Source organism: Balearica regulorum, chromosome 8 (assembly GCF_011004875.1).
Source record: "Balearica regulorum gibbericeps isolate bBalReg1 chromosome 8, bBalReg1.pri, whole genome shotgun sequence".
NCBI classification, from domain to species: Eukaryota; Metazoa; Chordata; class Aves; order Gruiformes; family Gruidae; genus Balearica; species Balearica regulorum.
In genome coordinates, this window is record NC_046191.1 from 16,486,180 (window position 1) to 16,505,879 (window position 19,700).

The following is a 19,700-nucleotide window of genomic DNA, read 5'->3' on the forward strand; positions in this document are numbered from 1 at the left end:
TAGACACTAAAGCACAAAAGACGACTGACACATGGCGGATTTGCAGAGAGGATCTTCGGCTGACAAGCAATAGCCAGCCCCGGTGCTCTGCTATGTCAGAGTAAAGCGTAGCCAAATACGAAACAGGAGCAGCGTGAGCCTCCTGAAATAAACACTGCAAATTGGGTGTAGGCAGTGTTAAAAATGTGCCACTTCAATTTCTACAGCCAGGATCTCCCCATCGCATACTTTTACCACTTGGAACTTTGGTCAGATTTAAGAGAGGTTTGATGCCACTAGACAGCACGTGGTTTGAAAAATAGTCTTTTGTTAGTTTGAAGTTTAAATATTATAGTAATATTCCTTGTCGCTCACATTAAACTACCTCCAAATTAAACCCAAGGAAAACTCAACAACGTGTCCCTACCACCTGCAGCACGGTGTTTGCAGTCGGAGCTCAAACAGGAAGAGAACACGGCTCCTCTGCTAAATCAACATTGAGCTGACAACCTGCTCCATACAGACGTGCAAATATCCCACAACCGACTAATTAGAGAGCTCAGCTCTCTTATCAGGCCTGGACTTCATTAGAACACCACCTCAGATCATCTTCCACAGACCTTTGATTAACAGGGCTGCAAACGACATATACATTAAAGTCAACCATATGGTCATGACTTACCTGGAAAGCCCAACCGTCTCCCCTCCGCTGCAGCTCTAACTACAGCCTGGAGGCAGCAGCAGCCCCAGCGTGAGCCTTGTTCCCCATCACAGAGGCACTCTTGAGAGTTTTAAGAAAATATTCCAGAAGACAGCCAGATTTCAGCTGGGTTTTTCTAACGGTGAGGACACGGAGGCAGCGGATCAGGGCTCTGCTGATCAGTCCCATCATTCCCCAGAGCAACGCCGTCTGGGGAGCTGCAGGAATCCCCCCATGGAAATACAGGAGCTTGCCAGAGACCCATTTTCCTCCTTGCCTCTGTTCCCAAGTAACAGCAGAGACACGAGATCTCACACCCCATCGTGGTCTTTTACCCTCTCGAATGCAACCCTGGATGTTCCAATACCTGTAGGTCAAGCTTTGTGTTATCTCATGGCAGACTGTTCCACAGGTTAGTTTTGCCTAGCAAGCCTTTCTGAACGGCTCTGAAAAAGTCAAACAGAATGAAAAGCTAACTCATTCTGTAGGATGACATTTTAAAACGAATGCATCATAGTGACACTGAAGGGTAACACCAGTCCTCCCTCCACCCCAAAGAGCCATCTTTCAGCTGTTGCTAGCTCTGTCATTCAAGATAAAGACTAATTACAAAAGACATTTTTACTGTTAAGAAAACCCTACACCTTGGGATAGGGGGGGAAGGTGAAGGGGTTAAGATCCAGCAGCAGAAATACCAGATGAGTGTCTGGCTTATCAGATTTATTCTGTAAAACCCCTGGATATCTACTTCTGTGGCGGATGTTTCCCTCTGTTTTTAGAACACATCTGAATAGCTGCAGCCACATTTCTTGCCTGGTGCGTTAGTAAACATCCACATATATTCTACATTTGGGAAAGACAGATCTAAAGATCTGAAGTTTCTGATGTAGGTCCCCAGCGGCTCAAGCCAGTCCAAGGTCATACTGCCACCCCCCACTCCACATCCCACACAATCCCTACCCACCTCTTGCACACTCCTCTAATAAGCCAGTTTGGGAAGCTGGAAAGGGGTGAGAAACGATTCAGTGTCAGCTGGATCAGCCACACAGCCCCAGCAGCATTTGGACAATCCTGTTTAAATGAACAGCAATGGATTAAAACTCTACAGATGGGCCTGGTCCGTTCCTGAACTCACCTAGAGCGTATTATATCCTTAACACTGGGCTGCAAAGAGTTGCACAGACCTACACATGCATTTCTGCTTTTCCCTGGGGGCTACAAACTACAACTCTTGGTTGCAAACGAGCCCAACACATGGCCATCACTGGCCCCAAAACACCATCCATTTTCTTTACCTGGGAAGCAGCGGTCACACCGGAAGGAAGTCCACGCACCCCAAGGACACCAGCTCTCAGAACTCAAGGGCAGGCTCTGCCCTCTGCCTTCAGCCTCCTTCAGCAGCGGTAGGAGGCCCTGCGGAACAGGAGCTGCCCTTGACCTTGCACCGAGTTGCACCACGCAGCCAACACCAGGGGCTGGCACAGCAAGAGAAGCTCCTGGCTCTGCACCATGCAGCCAACACCAGGGGCTGGCACAGCAAGAGAAGCTCCTGGCTCTGCACCACGCAGCCAACACCAGGGGCTGGCACAGCAAGAGAAGCTCCTGGCTCTGCACCACGCAGCCAACACCAGGGGCTGGCACAGCAAGAGAAGCTCCTGGCTCTGCACCACGCAGCCAACACGAGGGGCTGGCAATGCAAGAGAAGCTCCTGGCTCTGCCCGCAGGGCTCGACAGCAGCGCTGCCCTGCAAAGCCTGCACAGCCCCAGGCTGCTCTTCTGTACAAAAAATGTTCGTGACTATTTCGGAAGAAGACGGTTGTTTTAAATCTCCCAATTTAGTGTTTCTAGATTAGGGTAATTCCCACACTAATCCTCTTCTTTAAGGATCAGTAACAATCCTAAAAAGGATGCAACCTGACCAGATTATATAATTATATGAAATAATAATATCTATACGAATATATAAGGAACAACATATAACAAAATGACCACTTAGGAAATGTCTCATTAAAAGACTATTTCTAAGATTCAAAACATGTTCTACAAGTTTAACCAGATTAACAACAAACGTTTCCTTTTAATAACAGCAATACTTTACTATATTTTACCTAACTAGATTAATACAGTTTATCAAATCATTAACTTCCACTGTTGTAAGGTTAAAACAGAGCTGACAGAGCAGTGCACTGCTGCATCGAGTTACAGAACCTTCCTGTACAAAAAGCCTACGCGTATTCAAAAGGTGCTCATTTACATCATCTGTGGTATTATAAACAATGAAAACTTGATATACCATTTTTCAAGTAACTTTAAGCGCAAACACCTTTCAACTAGAGCGAATACATCTACACAGCCAGTGCAGAAGAAGTTATGTTCAAAAGCACCAGCATCCTGCAAGAGAAGAAATGGTGCCACAACACTGGTTTGACTTCATTAGCACATTATTCCTTTGGGATTTAAATTGAGTAGTGTTTGATTTGTTTTGTTGGGTTTTTTTTAAATTATGTAACTGAAATGCTGGGTCAATCTAGAAAAGACAACAGAACAAAACATCTCCTGAGAAGCTAAATGTCTTTATAGAATTAATTCACATGTGCAGCCAGTACAAAGGTATGGCACCAGCCTATGTTTAAATAATCACTAACTAGGCTTAGTCAAATTTTGTTCTTAATTTAAATTTTATTTGGAATTTAAATTTATAGTTTAAAAAGTATGCACATTCTGTAGGTATAAAAGTTTAAAAAAATACATCGATTTATTGATAAATGCTTCAGGTTAAATTTACATTTTCATACATTATCATTATATTGCAATAATTGTTTTGCATTTTTTAACACATAAAAAAATAAATTAATGAGATTGAATAAACCATTTGAAACCATGCTAAAATTATTCCTTAGAAAAGAGGGGTGAAGTTTGCCATAGCAATTCTTAATTCCTTGGTACTGTAAATAAATAACTCTTCAATCAAGCAACACAAGGAAGTACGAGTTAGCAGAAAAACACGTACCCACAGGGTGAATGGAAAGCCATGGCGGGATGCCAACATCATACCAAAAAAATGAAGAGAATTAAGTTCTACCCTTCCAGCTGACAGCAACTCAGTGTTTAACCTCTCAAGGCACACAACCCTCTCACCCACCTGCCCAAATCCCCCTTCCTGACAGGGGGACCTGTGAAGGACAAGGAATGACTCGGTACCTGCTTTTACTTCGGGAGACTATCAAAACATCTGCATGCAATTTGGGAATTATTTTTAATTACACCAAGAATGTGTTTCCTAACATGAAATGTCTAATTGCTCACCATAAATGACTGAAGATAAAAAGATGATCTGAGAAGATGGTGATGGCTGAACCTAATAAGGTCACAGTGAACTGCAATCCCACCCAAACTCCCCCAGGTGTATCATCACTCAACCCATTCAACCTCATGAAACAACTCAGGTTTCCATTTTTGGGAGAATAATTTAAAAAAAAAAAAAAACTCAGAAAAAAAAGTAACTGCCTTTGTGCAGAAGTTGAGCCTTGCATCCCCAGAGTCACAGCTAACAAACACATCTACCTACCAGCAGCCAGACAAAAAAAAAAACCAAAAAGAAACACACTACAAAAAAAACATGAAACTCTGGAAAGAAAAAAGAAAAAAGTATTGAAATGTCAAGAATAACGTAACAGGTTACAAGGACAAACCAGAAGTATTTTTTGAAAAGTAAATACTTTCTTTATATATGAAAAAAACCATGGAGGGAAAAAAAGAGGAAAAAATAGTGAAAGGGTGGTGAGTGTGTGTGAGAGTTAATAGTCAACACCTGCCAACCGATGCTCCTGCAACACGCAAGGTCATTTACATTAATCATTCACCCTGCCTTCTCTCTGGCCATGTTTCTGTGCACAAGTCAAGCACTGTGTTACCCGAGGGGTAACTTCATCCTGGCATCACTGAACACGTCTTCCTAGAAACGGGGACACTTCATAATTCTGAGATGTCTCCTTTCCAAAGGTGGCTACAGACACATGCACGTTTAGACGTAGATACATACAAACAAGGTTAGAAAAATATTTAATTTTTGCTTGTTTAAATAATTATTGGAAAGTGTTAATACAGGAATACATTAATATTTGTACAATTAAAACTTTATATATAAATATTATATATATAAAAAGCATTTTTCATAGCAGCCATTGCATATATAGTAAAACAAGTCTATCTGAAGTCCATGCTGCAGAACTCAGGCCAAGCAGCGGTCATCCATCCTCTTCCGAGAGGAACATCCGTACCGGAGCTAGGGTTTCAGGAATGAGGAGTTCTGCTGCCGCCGACAGCAGAGATGTTGCTTTATCTTCTGCCAGGTATTGCCCAGAGCACCTAAGCGCAGAGTATTTTTCAGGAGAAATGCCACTACGTGGAATCACCTCACAGTCTCTAAGGTTGTCTCCAACACCAGAATCAGGCCAAGGCTTTTTTTTTTTTTTTTTTTTTTTAAAAAACAAAAAGGCAGCAATGTAACGGAATGGCTTAAAATTTGTTAACGAAAGGTGAGCCAAGGGCTTACCACAAGGCGTTGAAGGGCACCATCATTCCTCACGCCGCTCTGGGAAGCCTGCTGAGGGGCACGGAGGCATGAGGAAGTGGCGTCATGCGGGATAGGATTTAATAACTCATATTTAGCTTGTTTTTGTTGAGTTCCCTTTCCAGGTTTCCTATCAGAGTATCAATACTTTCCTGCAGGTCTTTGAGGTTTGCTCTGTGATCCGCTGCAGAGTCTATTGCCTGCATCGTCAAATAGCTCTGAAAGGCGCGCTCTCTGGGGACAGGCTGCGCGCGTCTTACCGGGGCGTCCGACTCCTCAGCCTTGCTGCTGTCATCACCGCTCTCTGTGTCTTCTGAAGGGACATCATCATAGTCTGCTTCACTCAGGCAGTCTTTTGGGTTTAAGAAGTAGTTCTCCCCACAACTGCTCCAGTCTCCAGCGTAGCGGTTGCTCGACGGGCTGTCTAGACCTGCTGGCCTTGGTCTGAGTACCCCAGACAGCTCGGTACCGCTCAGATTCAGCATCTGAGGTCTCTGCCTCTTGGGCCTCAGGCAATTCAGGGAGGATGGGTGCTCAGGAAATGCGTTCGGACGTGCTGGTTCTTTGGCAGGCGAGTGATGTACTACAAGAGAAGAGAAGTTAAGCCAGAGTCAGGGCTGAATCCATGCTGCAACAAGAAAAGTCCATACAGATGCCCACTCTCCTCCCTTGACTTCACAGGCTAACAGCATGCATGAATACATGCAAGCTTACAGCCAACACATTCCACTACTACGTTTTCTGCTTCTGTTTGATATAAAATAATTAGAAAAACTACTGTAAAAGCTCAGTTTTGAAGATTCATGCCAGATTCAAACTGCAATGGAGAGAAGCCTATCTAAAAGTAGAAACTCCCAGAGCACCGATTAAATTCACTGCGTGAGTTAATCACCATCCGGCTCTGGGTCAAAGAAAAGCAAACAGCTCAGCTCACAAGCTTTGTCCAGGCTAAAAGAGTAACAGAAAGCAGGCACAGCAAAAGAGGTTAAAACAACAAAAATACCACCACGGAGAAACACCTAGAGAAGCTCAAGATGCACGAAGAGTTGAACTCTTGTGTTTCTCTTTTGCCCTAGTGTTCTGTGCTATTAAAAGCAGCTCGTTTGCATTATGCATTATTTTTCTAAGCAGCCACAACCCCATGTCAGACGTACACTCAAACAGGTTTGATGGTCATGTTACCTGAGCTCACGATTATACAGCATTAGATACTAACAGTCTCCTCCACTGTTACCGGCTTCCTATGGTAAACAGCACAAATATTTTTACTGACTGGTGCCTATTAAATGCCTGAGCTGCAAAACTTTTTTGTTTTAAACAGACCTCTTGTAATTGGAAGCAGAGACTTTCTATTCCCATTCACCATTGAAAACATGGTGCACACAGACCCGTGCAGTTCACAGTCTCACCCACTCCTCGTTAGACCCCTCACACACAAGCACAAGGGCTCGGTCCTGAGATGTGCCCAACGCTTCTCTTTCTGGGTCCCCATTACAGGTCTCCCTCCAGGAGATTTTAGTTTTACTTTACATCTTGCACAGTAACATGCAATAACTATCGCTGCCTTCCCCCCCCTCTCTTACTATAACAGAGGCCCTTCTGTTTAGACTATGCTCCATTAAGACGAAGGGCCATGGGTTAACAATAACTTGCCATGGTCTAACCCAACAAAGACTATTTGTTTTCGGTTGGAAAAATACGGAAATTGCAGTATTGCACAACACATTGATTATCAAGCTGCCTCAGTCCACAGGAGATTAAATGTAAGGAACCAGACTGCGATCGTTCCGTTGGGTCCAACTGTTCTGTTTACACTGCATGGTGTTCGCCTGCTCGCGTTTCCGCATTGGTGTTTTACCTCCTTTTTAGAACAACATCCTGCACAGTTCTTGCAAGCTGAGGGGTAGCGTCTGGCTTTCTCTTCAAGGTGAAGGAAAACTCCACCACTTACCCTGCTCCTGCCCCTTTACAGCAATACACGCTCCTACAGCGGAGCTACACCCACCAGCTTTTGTTTCCCACAACAGCCATGCCATAAGCTATCCCCAGGGTTTCATGACTAGGTCCTGCGCAGCATTTGCTGCTCAAACAGCTCTTGGTCTCCCTCTTCTTCCACCCGTGTTTCTCATCTCTCCTGTGCTGGCTCGCCGACCTGACTGAAAGCTTCTTTTCATTTTTGGTGGTCAGCAGCTTTGGGGCTGCCCAGCTGCAGCCAACAAGGCAGCAGAATTTTCCTCAATCGCCTCAAACCCATGGTGAAGCTGCGCCATATGTCAAACTAACTCTCCTCTTGATGCTATTTTCAGGCAGAGGTTTTGACGAGGCTGCAGCGAGCAGAGCCAACAGCCAGCAGTGCCAACCCAGAGCGTGGTCAGCGTGTAGTTGTTACAGCTGCAGGGTCCACTGTCACAGGAGGTGACTCCAAGCCACGGCCACTATCAGATCAGCAGAGTATGGGAAAAAAAAATAATGTAAAAAGCACTGCCATTTACATTGTCCACAAGCAGCTCTTCAAGCTGCCCAGCCAGTGACATCCTTTCAGCACCTGCACCGGAGCTGCTGGAAAGCAACTCACCCGCTCGGCTGAAAATCAGAGCAGAGTAGCTAGCAATGCCTAACGCAAGCAAACTGCTTAAGTCAGACTTACAGGGGGATGGGAAATCAGACAACATATGTTAGCCATTTACGCCGACTTTTTTCCCAAACTCATGTTTCCCATTGCTAAGTGACAGCGCAGGCGCTCGCTGACTGCTGCAGCCCGCACAGCGGCAACGTGCCCCTATTCACAGCATCTCTCGCCAACAAGGTTTGTGGCAGTAGGAGCGAGCCTAGCGATATGCCCCAGGTGGAAACTGTTGTAAGAGAAATGAAGTAGCAGCCCATGATGGACAAAATCACTGTCTCACCCAGAATAGTCTTAATACTAATCAGAACCCAATATACCACAAGAAGTGTTCAAGCACTTGAAAGACCTCAGTGTCAAAATTCAAACCTGGCAATTACGCTGCGCTGGTCAAGCAAGCTTACAGTCAACTCCCTTCTTTTTCATTTGCTTCACTTGTCCTGATACTATGAAGTAGTACCCAAGAAAGGAATAAACCTTCCACAAAAATTCTTTCTCTGATAATTAAAAATAAAAACAAAACAAAAAAAGACCCCAAAGAAAATGCCACCTTACAAATTTAAAATAAATCTCTAGATAAAAACTTAAGTTTTACTGGCTAAGTAAAGCAAAGACTGTTTAAAATGACCCGTTGTGGTGGGTTGACCCTGGCTGAGGGCCAGGTGCCCACCAGAGCCGCTCTATCACTCCCCTCTTTCATTAGACAGGGGAGAAAAGGTACAATGAAAAAAACAACTTACGGGTCGAGATAAGGACAGGGAGAGATCATTCTCTAATTATCATCATGAGCAAAACAGACCGAACTTAGAGAGGGAATTCATCTTATTTCTTACTAAGCAAAACAGAGTAGAGGAATGAGAAATAAAACCAAATCTTAAAAACACCTCCCCCCACCCCTCCCATCTTCCCGGGCTCAACTTCACTCCCGGCTTCAAAACCTCCACCCCCCTCAGCAGCACAGGGGGACGGGGAGTGGGGGTTACGGTCAGTTCATCACGCGGTGTTTCTGCCGCTTCTTCATCCTCAGGGGGAGGACTCATTGTTCCCCCGCTCCAGCGTGGGGTCCCTCTCACGGGAGACAGTCCTTCACGGCCTTCTCCAACGTGAGTCTCCTCCACGGGGTGCAGACCTTCGGGAGCAAACTGCTCCAGCGTGGGTCCCCCACGGGGTCACAAGTCCTGTCAGCAAACCTGCTCTGGCGTGGGCTCCTCTCTCCACGGATCCACAGGTCCTGCCAGGAGCTTGCTCCAGCGCGGGCTTCCCACGGGGCCACAGCCTCCTTCAGGTGTCTCCACCTGCTCTGGCGCCGGAGCAAGATTCCCCTGCAGGTGGAATCGCTACACCCCCTCATCCTCCCTCCATGGGCTGCAGGGGAACAGCCTGCTTCACCATGGTCTTCACCATGGGCTGCAGGGGAATCTTGCTCCGGCGCCTGGAGCACCTCCTCCCCCTCCTTCTGCACTGACCTTGGTGTCTGCAGATGTTCTTACATCTTCTCACTCCTCTCTCTGGCTGCAAAAGCTCTCTAACTGTTTTTCTCTTTCTTAAATATGTTATCACAGAGGCGCTGATTGGCTTGGCCTTGGCCGGCGGCGGGTCCGTCTTGGAGCCGGCTGGCATTGGCTCTGTCAGACACAGGGGCAGCTTCTAGCAGCTTCTCACAGAAGCCACCCCTGTAGCCCCCCCGCTACCAAAACCTTGCCACGCAAAACCAACACACCCGTGTAATAACAATACAGTATATATTCCTATACTTTTTTGTAATCATAAAACCCCCTTGAATTAACAGCAAGCTCATACATCTTAGATAGTTTGATTATGAACTACAAAGACTACACGTTCATGTGCCTATGCTGCACTTTGTCTGCTAGCGCACATTCATTTATACCTCATGTCTAGGAATAGACAACAAATCCAAACACTTTTTTCTTTTAATTATTGTATGGAATCTGTCTATAAGAAGCCATTTAATAAGCTGTATCTTCTCTTAGGCTTGAGAATTAAAGGGTTTCCACTGCTTAAATTTGAGAAGTAAATATTAAATTATTCAGGTTATTCTCCACACTGTTAGCCAGACCACTGTGAAAAAGGAAGATACAACAGCAAAACACACTCATCTTCTGCAGTTAGGCAGCTTTCAACAACTGCTTGGCCAAAGACTATCTGAAAACACCACTAAATCAATCATATCCAATGTTAAGGTGCTTCACAGTATTACCCTCAAACTCTCCCTGTTTAACCAAAAAACTGCAATACCTTCATCTGCTCCCAACTTCGGACATTGCTTGTGCAAGAGAAGGCTGCGGTTCAGCAGCGATTCACAGGAATTCACCACGGGCTGAAACCCAGGGCTCCGGATGCCAACCTGCCTGTTGCCACTGGCTTATGCCTCTCTGAATTCCAGGGGAAACACGAATGCTGTGCAATCATTTCCCATTTAAAAGGCAGATCTTAGCAGAAATAGCTACGTCCGCTTTTACTTTGGTAATTTATTAGGAAGACAAGAATTTCACCTCCCTTCTTACTGAGAACTGACTCCAAATTGTGCAAAAGCACGTGACCTCTTGAGTTTGGAAGTGGAAGCTAAAAGGTACTTAGGGTGTTTTGGTTTGGGTTTTGTTGTTTGGTTGGTTTGGGGTTTTTGTTGTGTTTTGTCTTGAAAACATTTATCCTTATGCAAAGTTCTGCAAAAACAACTACAAGTTGCACAGCTTTTACGGTAAGGATGTTCCCAACTCTGCAAAATTACACGGGTAGAAATAAAGTAACCCTTTGGGTATCTAAGAGACCAAACTAATGAATGGTCAAAGCAGAAGAGCAGAAGATAGGGGGGGAAAAAAAAAAAAAGGAAAAAACCACCAGAAAACCCATCCTCAAAATCCCCTAATTCAGATGTGGAAACGTTACTGTCACTGGTTTTGTTTTTTCTAGTGTCTTTACTCACATAAAGCACTCTTCACCACTTCTTACATTATACACAAACTCTGCCATCTGGTAGGAAAGCAAATAGAATGACAAACTTTCCATTAAACAAAGTAACCAAATACAAAGAGCAGATTATAAAATAGGCATGATTTCTTTAGATGAATAGGTGTTGCCATAGTAACTCGTGTTTTAAAAATTCTGATGCTGCTCAGTTATCCTGTGAATTAACACACACTGTCATACAGTAAAAACATACAGTAATGGTTTGAACATTTTCCCTTGATCAGATTGATGAAACAGTACCTGGCCACAGCTGGAGTAAATAGTGAAGAACCTCTATGTGTTTTTTGAAGTCCAGGGCACTAGCAAGCTCTTCTGAGTCTGTGAAGACTCTGTTGTTATGGTTGGTGGTCTCCTGCCTCTGGCTCAGCAACACGGGCCCAAAACATACAGCTAAATTCTGGCACGTCATCTTATTTACTTCGTGGTAAGAAGCCACCAGTTTCAGGTGATCCAACAGCATCTTCAGGGTAGCCTAAAAGAACCAAATACTGCTCAGGAAAGAAAACACTAGATGAAGGTGGTGTTGATACCCTAACGTCACTGCTCTAGAGGGGTAAGACCAAGGCTGATAGCTATGGGTTTTCTACCAACACCCAGCAATGGAACAGCTACGTGCTGAATTAGAAGAGCTGTATTAGACTATCACAGAGCAGATTAATTAATACAGACTTTCTGGTAAATTCAGCTTGTTTCTTACCTGATCTCAGTTTTACATGGATGAGTCTTCTCACAGTGGAAAGGGGACATCAGGGAGGGGAGAGAAGCTGCAGAAGCAGTACGGATGATCCACGTACATCAGAAAATAAAGAAACCCTCAATATGACCTCAGCATTGGCACAAGCTTCTGGGTAGCTTCCAGGTACTGTGCAGGCCACTCGCTCACTCTCTCCCCCCCAGAAATGGGCTAACTGTGGTTTTCTGCAGAGGTGAACTTAGCAGGTAACGGTGCACAGCACTACTGCACTGCACAGCGTGGGAACCGAAGGCTTCATTACACATACTGAGGAAAAAGGAATGTGTTTGCCTGTGTAATTGCAACATAGAGATCAGAGAGCCCCACAGAAATGGAGCAGGACACCACACGGGAATAATCTTTGCTCTAACTGTGTAAAACTAATGATCACAGCCTTGCATTCAGTTTTATAGAGACAATATAAAATGCAAACTAGAGTAAATCCAGCAATGTAAACCCTCCAATTAATCACAGCATGGAAGTATTTTCAAAGATGTGGAGCATCAAAAATCCAAGTGGACCACTAAGTTGGGGAAGAGATATACACATTTTGACACATTTTATATCCAGTGTGAAAATGCTCCTTTATTTTCTGAAGCATGTGATTTACTTGAACATGCCAACACCGCTCACCTTCTCAACATCTGGCAGGCAATCCAGAAGGGCTGCTGTGTGCTCAGAGTTACTCGGGTCATTCTCGCAACCACTTGCAGTCATTTTCAAGGGATTTTTCACCATGGCATCCAACACTGCTTCATAGAGCTGCTTGGTTATCAGGGGAGAGGGTAGCTCTCGCAGATAGTCCTTTAGGACGCCTTCACAAGAGACACAAGGACAGTTGCCTTTAACAAGCTGCAGATTAACTTTCCAGCAATTTTTGGGAGCACTACAGCACATCAGCTTCACCCATCACAGTGTGCTATTTAACAAAGCAACAAGTTTTACAAACTCAATCTTTATAACCTAACTGTAAACTGAACTGTACAGCAGTGGGCTTTGCTATGAGGTCATTTCTAAAAAAACCCCAAAACGCAGGGAATGAAAGTTAACATATTCCCCATCAGTCACGTTCACATGAAAAAGCAAGTAAACGTTGGCTTATAGCTGTATAAATAATCTTATTTAAAATAAATACTGCACCTAGCAGTAAGTCAGCTATTCAAGCCGTGTTGTACAGCAGCACCAGCTGAAGCAGCATCACCCCTGGAGCTGCCAGACCATCTCCCTCCCCTGCATAAGGCACAGGGCAGCCAGCCAAAGCTGCTGTCTCTGCAGAGCACTACACAGCACATAACGGCCTGCCCTCCGCTTAAAATGGGACTCCCTCCCATCAGGAATCTAAAAACCATGAACGACCATCCTTGTATTTTCCTGAAAACATATTCCCTCTGGTGGTTTGAGTGTTCTTGTTTGTTTTAAAAAGACTATGCCGCTTTTGTTATTGCTCCACTTCAGCGGCTAGTTTTTGTTTAATAACTTACTCATATTCCCCCCTCCCCACCAAATTTTATTTCTTGCCCTCATTTTAGAGGGCCATGTTCCATGCGTGGATTAGCTTGTTAAAATATGTATAAGACAAATGTGGCAGAAGCCGGTGTTGTACAACATGGTTTGGGATATTTTCCTCTTTCCATAAGCAGAACACTAGCAAGAGATGCTAACTTTTATCAGGATCTTTGTTTCAGACGTACTTTTTTTTTTGGAAGGGGAGGCCGAAATCAGAATCAGCTTACAGTAGGAAATGGTGTGTCATAATCAAATCAGCTTATACTGTTGAAACACTTACAACCATCTATTAATAATCACTTAGTAGGAATTCCTGTAATAGCATCCAGTCACAGGACCACCACCTGCCAAAGGACTTTCTCCTGTTTAGCCCTCAATAACAGGATAGTTTGGGAGCCATGAATGCCCCTTGACCTTTCTAAATCCTTTTGCTATTCACTCAGCTAAATTAGCCCTGTAAGAGGCTACTGTCATTTTTTTCCATGCGTCTATGCTTCCCGCTGCTGCCAGCCCACTAGCACATTCCCCTTGACACTACCACACACAACAAATTTAGACAGCGAGCAGAAACTGCCATCCACTTCATTAATTCCTCATTTTTCTGACCCACTGAACTGTTAACAGTATTGCACGCTTTATGCGGAGATATGAATTCATGTGGACATGAACAGACATGAGGCAACAACATGACTACCGGTCAGTTCCGAAAACTGGGTGCACGCTTCAGTTTGAGCTATGAGCACGCTTAGTTGTGTGTAAGCCTGTGCCAATCCCAAGAGCATCTCTCAGTCAAGATTTAATCATTAAATATTCATTCTTTAGTTTGGAGAGCTGTCAAAAAAAAAAAAAACCCCAAACAAAAAACCCCCGACCACCCAACCCTTTTTAAGCTTTTGGAAAAGCAGCGCTACCCAAATTTCAAAAAGGAGAGAAGGCAGCAATTCTCATCAAATCAGCCAAGATTTATGCTGAGGATTCATATTTTATGGAACACGTTTTGGCTTACAAAAGTATGAATCATGTGCATCAGCCTCAGCATTGCAAATACAGCAGTAACACATCAGGGGAAACGTTCCCTCTCAACATAACTCCATAAGCATATGCAAGAGAGGGTTTGTGGCCCTTCCCTCCACGCTCCCCCAACTCATGCAGGACCCCTGCACCCTGTCCTTTCGACACAACCCCAACACCGGCACTATGGGCAATCACACAGCACAGCTGCAGGGAAACCATTTATTTTTTAATGTAATATCTTAAAAGTATTTTGTCCTTGTAAGGAAAGCAACATGTAAGTAAACTCCTGCAATATAACATATACAAAAGCATACCCAGTAGTCTTTCCATAAAACAGACACAAAGGCTGTATATAGTCTTTTCATGCTTACAATACAAATTCTGGAGGCAAAAAATTATCCTTCAGTAGTACAACCCAAAAAAGGACCAAGAGTCCAGCAGGACCTGCATGATCACCAAAAGTTCACTGTCCCCAATGAGGCTTGCAGCAATGTATATTGAAAAACTGAAGTACACTCTTCTATTTAACCACTGCATCGCAAACTCGTGATGGAAAGATCGGTCAGACTGCGCCACTGCCCGTCCAGGGTTTTGCATCAGAGCTGTGCTGCAGTTCAGACTTTGGTTTCAGCCAGATCTGGTTGGTTCTGAGTGTACAATTTACTCAGGAAAATCAAAATGCTTATGAAATGTTACAGGTTCTTTTGTATAGGGATGAGAATCAAGTTCCTACAGCCTTTCCAATGAGACTCCTGAACCACTTCTGCAAATACTGTTTCCTTGTAATGATTACTTGTAGTAGCATGGGAGTGCACTGTCATTTTTATTATTTCAGAATTAAAAAAAAAAGTTTTCCATGAGCCAAATGTTTACATTAACCAAATAGCAGTTTGCCATTTGTCTGCTTATGAGTCAACATCAGACAGTTTCTGCTGCTTGGCAGAAAGCAACAGAGGGGTTTTCCCCCCCCTTCTGAGTTGATTTACAAAATCGGGAGGAAAACAGGACTTCAGTAATTTCATGGAACAATCTGATCTTAGAAATTATCACCACTTTTTCCTCATTAATTTGTAAAGAAAAGAAAATTATCTCGTTAAAAAGATCTTTTATACTATTTAGCTTTACTGTACACCTCCTCTTTAGAAAGGGTGTATCCCATCAGAGGACACATAAACACAGGTTCCTGCTGCTGGGAATGCTGGTGCTCCTGAGCAACACTGACCCCAAAAGTGAAGCCAGCCACAGCAAGTAAGGCAAACCAAATAGCTGGACATTCTGAACCAAGAGGTTTATTTATCCCAGTAAATGTCACCAAGTAATATCTTCTGATACCACTTTGTATAATTATAAAGTGTAATGAACAGAATTAATTCCCAACACACTGAAATGAAATAAACCACCAAACAGGGTAGGATTGTTCTGTACGGCTGGATGTTACAGAGACGGCTTTGGCACGGAAAATTTATACCCAGACTACCGCTGTTGCATTTTCCATCCCTGGCTATGTAGGAAATTAACATTCCTGCCCAATTTCCTGGAGCAATTGGTTTACTCGGTGATGCCTGAAATTAGATCAGCTTTGGTTTACATAACAAGTATCAATAGTTATAAAACTGTTCCACTTTTAAGAAAAAAACAAAACAAAAAAACCCTGAACTACTTGCTTCGGTTGTGCAGTGTAACTCCTGAGCAGATGCAGACGGGCTCCCTAGGACCTCCCGTTCCCGTGCTCCCAGTCCTGCTGGCCTTTGCCACAAGCTTGCTGCGTAACAGCACACGAAGGGCCCCTCCAGTGAGCAGGACAAAGCTGCTACTTAATTGTTTTAAAAGAGGCAGATGATCAATGAAGGAACTTTCCTGCAGCTCTAACTAGCAGCCTGCACAAGATGATGGGAAATCCGTTTCAACAAATTCTGCAATCTCCAACGTAAAGGGAGGACAACGGGTTGATTGAGACGCCCCTCGGATCCCATGTTGTAGAGCAACCAGGACAGCAGACGTGTCTAATCACAATGAGTTTTTCAGGATCTGCTCCAATACAAACCAACAGCAGAGGTTTAACCTGCTCCTTTCACACTTCCACTGCCCCCATAACTGGTGAAGCGGCTGCTGAAAGCAGTTCCTTCCATACCCTCCTCCCTCCAAATCGCTGCTGCTTCATATTTACACACCCCAGGGCTACTGCACTCATTCTCACCTCACCTTTAGCAATACCAGGCAGCAGTTTACAGCTTGTTAAATGGCAACAGAAAACTAGTTCTGAGCACAATTTCACTTTTTAAAAGGTACCTTACGAACCAGGCCCAATTCTACATTAAAAGAAAAGCAAGTCAATGTATTATTACCTGTTATGACATTAATATCTGGGTACTGACTTTCACAGAGAGTAACGGCCTTGCTGTCCCTCTCAAACGCCTCTCGAAGCTCTTTCTTAACCGCCGCCGAGCCACACAAGCGATACAGGCCCACCACCTAGAAGCAAAACAACGGCCACACATCAGCTATTTTCCTGCACAAAGGACTAATAACTGGCATCATGTTTTGTCTCATCTGGGGAGTGCAACCAAAAGAACTGTTTGGAAATGCTAAGGGAACTCAAGCAGTGCAAACCATCAACAGCAAATGATAATGTGTGTTATCAAACATCACACAAGAGACACGGTTGGGGCTGTTAAGCAAGGAGTAACGTTTGTGTTTTCCATGACAGTGAACATGGTGAGCAGTATTTTATTGACAGAACATGAGCTCTAAATCAGAATCATTTAGTGCTTTGTTTTTACACAAACTTAGGAAAAAAAGAAATACAGAATAAGCTAGACAGTAAACAAAATTTAAGCTATATTTGATACCAGTAACCAGGGTTTCAAGAGAATCGTGAATACTCCATTATTACAGCCATAAGATGCTCGTTTAAAGATGACAAGATGCTGACTTGCAGGTGTTCCAAATTGTATGAAAAGTTTTATGCAAAGCAGGGGTTATTTATCATGCTCAAGGTGATAGGAATGAAACGCACAGCACTCCTGGACTGAATTACTAATTCAATCATGCGCTTTCATGCACTCAAATGTTACATTTTATTATTGTTTACTTTTCATTTTCATCAACACTATTTATACAAAGCACTCCTACGATATTAAGGAAGTAAATCTTAAATATATTAATTTTACTTTATTTTAATGAGCTTTATAGGCAGGTGTACTGAGCAGTAAATAGCTTGTCCAAAACTACCATGGACTCAAAAGACACAAAAAGACAAAAAAATGCCAAAAAACCCTGACTTAGACCATGTGAATCTCAGTTTGCAAACGAGAGTATTTGACTGGCCATATATTAATTCCTGTTTAAATAAATGGAAAGTTACCCAATGGAATTTGTACTCTCTCTTTCCCAAGACCAAATATGATGTAGTATTTGCCTAAGAATTTCTTTTCACTGTAAAGTTGCCTCCTAATGCCACATCTGAAATGCCAGTGGAGATGCTATACCATCCCAGTAGTCTGCAGTCTATAGGAAAGTCAGAAGTGTCAGACAAGCACAAAGTTAAAACAAAAATTTAACAGTATATTTTGCATTTTTGGTTCTCCCTGTGCAAATACACAAATTAGATTTCATGCTCAAAAGCACCAGATACATTCAGACAATTCAGATCCCAATCGCTTCATTACCAGCGTTGCCTTGATTACCCAATATCATTTGCATGACTAGGTGCTAACAAGCCCAAAATAAAATGCTGAAACCATGGGACACATACATTGGAAAGAATAAAACTTCTCTTTTCCACTGATTTGCATGATGTTAGGAGAAGCATTCACAATAAGAATCACACAGTTGTTACCAGTAGTGACTTCCAGCAAAGTAATTACACAGAAGTACCACTTCTGTCTCTATTTTATGACCTGGGTTATAAATAGCAGAGTTAATCTCACAGCACCTGGAACTACACCCAACCTGTCGGCAATTTAAAATAGTAACAGCAGTAGGTGTGATTACTTCTCGGTTTTACCTGAGCAAGAACAGGTGTAAAAGAAACCGAGGGCTCAGACATGCTGTGGAACAGCCTGCAAGAGTCCTCCCACCAGCTTCAAATTAACTGCCAAGGGGAACGTCCGACCTTAGGACTGTGCATCTTTCTGTCTTGTCTAGCATCCGTAACTGGGGATTCGTTTCCATACCTCATTGCTCACACATATTTTTGTCCATTAGGTTACACCAACTAATAAACTGTATTAGGATGAAGAGAAGACACAGCAGCAAAGCAAAAAAAGTGACACTTAAAGGTGTTTTTTATTTCCCCTTCCCCCCCCCCCCCACTGGCTCATGCTCTGCAACAACAGCTATCCCAACACAGAAATATTAACAAAACAGATTAAAATATGCACAGTACCTGACAGCCTCTCTTTTCAATCTCCAGAATGCATTTCTGCATCAAAAGTGGCACCATCAAGCCTGCATTTTCCTTCTCTACAACTTTTCGAGCGTCTACCCCAAACATCACGGGCTCCCGATCTGCATCGAGACCATCAAGAGAGTTCTCCCACTGCTCCATGAGTGACAGCTTGACGTAAATAAGCCCCCTCGGTTCCAGTTTGACAGCCAGCTGATGTGTCTTTGTCACTCGGAAGAGAGTGGGAAGAGCCACAGTTCCATGACAACACACCCGATTTTTCCGTGGGGTGGGTTCCCAGCTGAAGACCACCAGCTTTAAGTGCTGAGCGTTTTCAATTTCTATGTTGAACGTGTGGTCCATATCTAGAAACGTTGTCCTACATGTAAGCAGAGCTGTTCTTGCTTTATTTACTGAGTCAACCTGTATTGCACAAAAGACATCTTTTGAGTCTATTCTTGGTGGTTTTAAGTCCTCAGCACCATAAAAGTGAATGCTCATAAGTCCAGAGATATACTGAGAGCACTTGGGTTGATCAGAAAAGTTATAGTGTCTGAAAGCATCGATATCTATTTCAGTTTTACCACTGTTACTCGGGAGGCTCTCCTTTCCTTTCCCACACTTTGTTTCATGCCCATGTTTACCTGATTTTGTTATAAGTTCGGGAGAGTCACCATCACTGAGGTAACCACCTTTGTTGAAGGATTTGGAGCTCCTCGAGCTTTTCTTTTTGTAGGTGTGCTGTGACGACACACTGCTATCGAGATGGTAACGACTTATCACATTCCTGCTGGCAGTGGTGCTTGAGTTCCCAGAAGATGGCAAAGCCACCGTATGGCTTGTATCCCGACAGCTACCTTTCAGCAGGGGAGGAGGGTTATCTGAACCAGTATGGCTTGCAGTTCCCTTGACGCTCAGTTTCCTGCTCAGCTCTGGCAGCTTTTTCATTTTCATGGAAAGCTTTCTCACAGTCCTGGGAGACTTAATTCTATCAGGGAAAGGCCAGTTGATTGATCCGCTTTTTTTCAGAGGACTGGGACTTGGAGGAGAAACCTCTGTGGAGGGTATATCAACCTTGTGTGCAAGTACAGCTCCAGACCCTTTAGAAGAGAAGAGAAAGAATAATAATTTTCAAACCGCTCAGGAACTGCAGGTTGCAGTAATGAAAAAATAAATCTTGGACTAGGGGAAAACATG

The 19,700-nt window shown here is 43.6% G+C and overlaps 1 protein-coding gene across 3 annotated transcripts in view; it reads right to left on the reverse strand.

Annotated features, from left to right (window-relative positions):
* Positions 1–4,325: 4,325 nt before the first annotated feature.
* SYDE2 (synapse defective Rho GTPase homolog 2) overlaps positions 4,326–19,700 on the reverse strand; it is a 29,186-nt gene continuing 13,811 nt past the window's right edge. For 2 of the 3 annotated variants that reach the window (XM_075759836.1, XM_075759835.1), the window contains exons 3-7: positions 18,504–19,603; positions 16,462–16,588; positions 12,230–12,411; positions 11,104–11,335; positions 4,326–5,835 (exon numbers count right to left, since the gene is read on the reverse strand). In XM_075759836.1, coding sequence (XP_075615951.1) covers positions 5,333–5,835; positions 11,104–11,335; positions 12,230–12,411; positions 16,462–16,588; positions 18,504–19,603 — 2,144 coding nt within the window. In that variant the 3' untranslated portion in view covers positions 4,326–5,332. Of the gene's footprint in view, positions 5,836–6,434; positions 6,494–11,103; positions 11,336–12,229; positions 12,412–16,461; positions 16,589–18,503; positions 19,604–19,700 lie in introns of all 3 variants that reach the window. The other variant, XM_075759837.1, reaches the window with a different exon arrangement.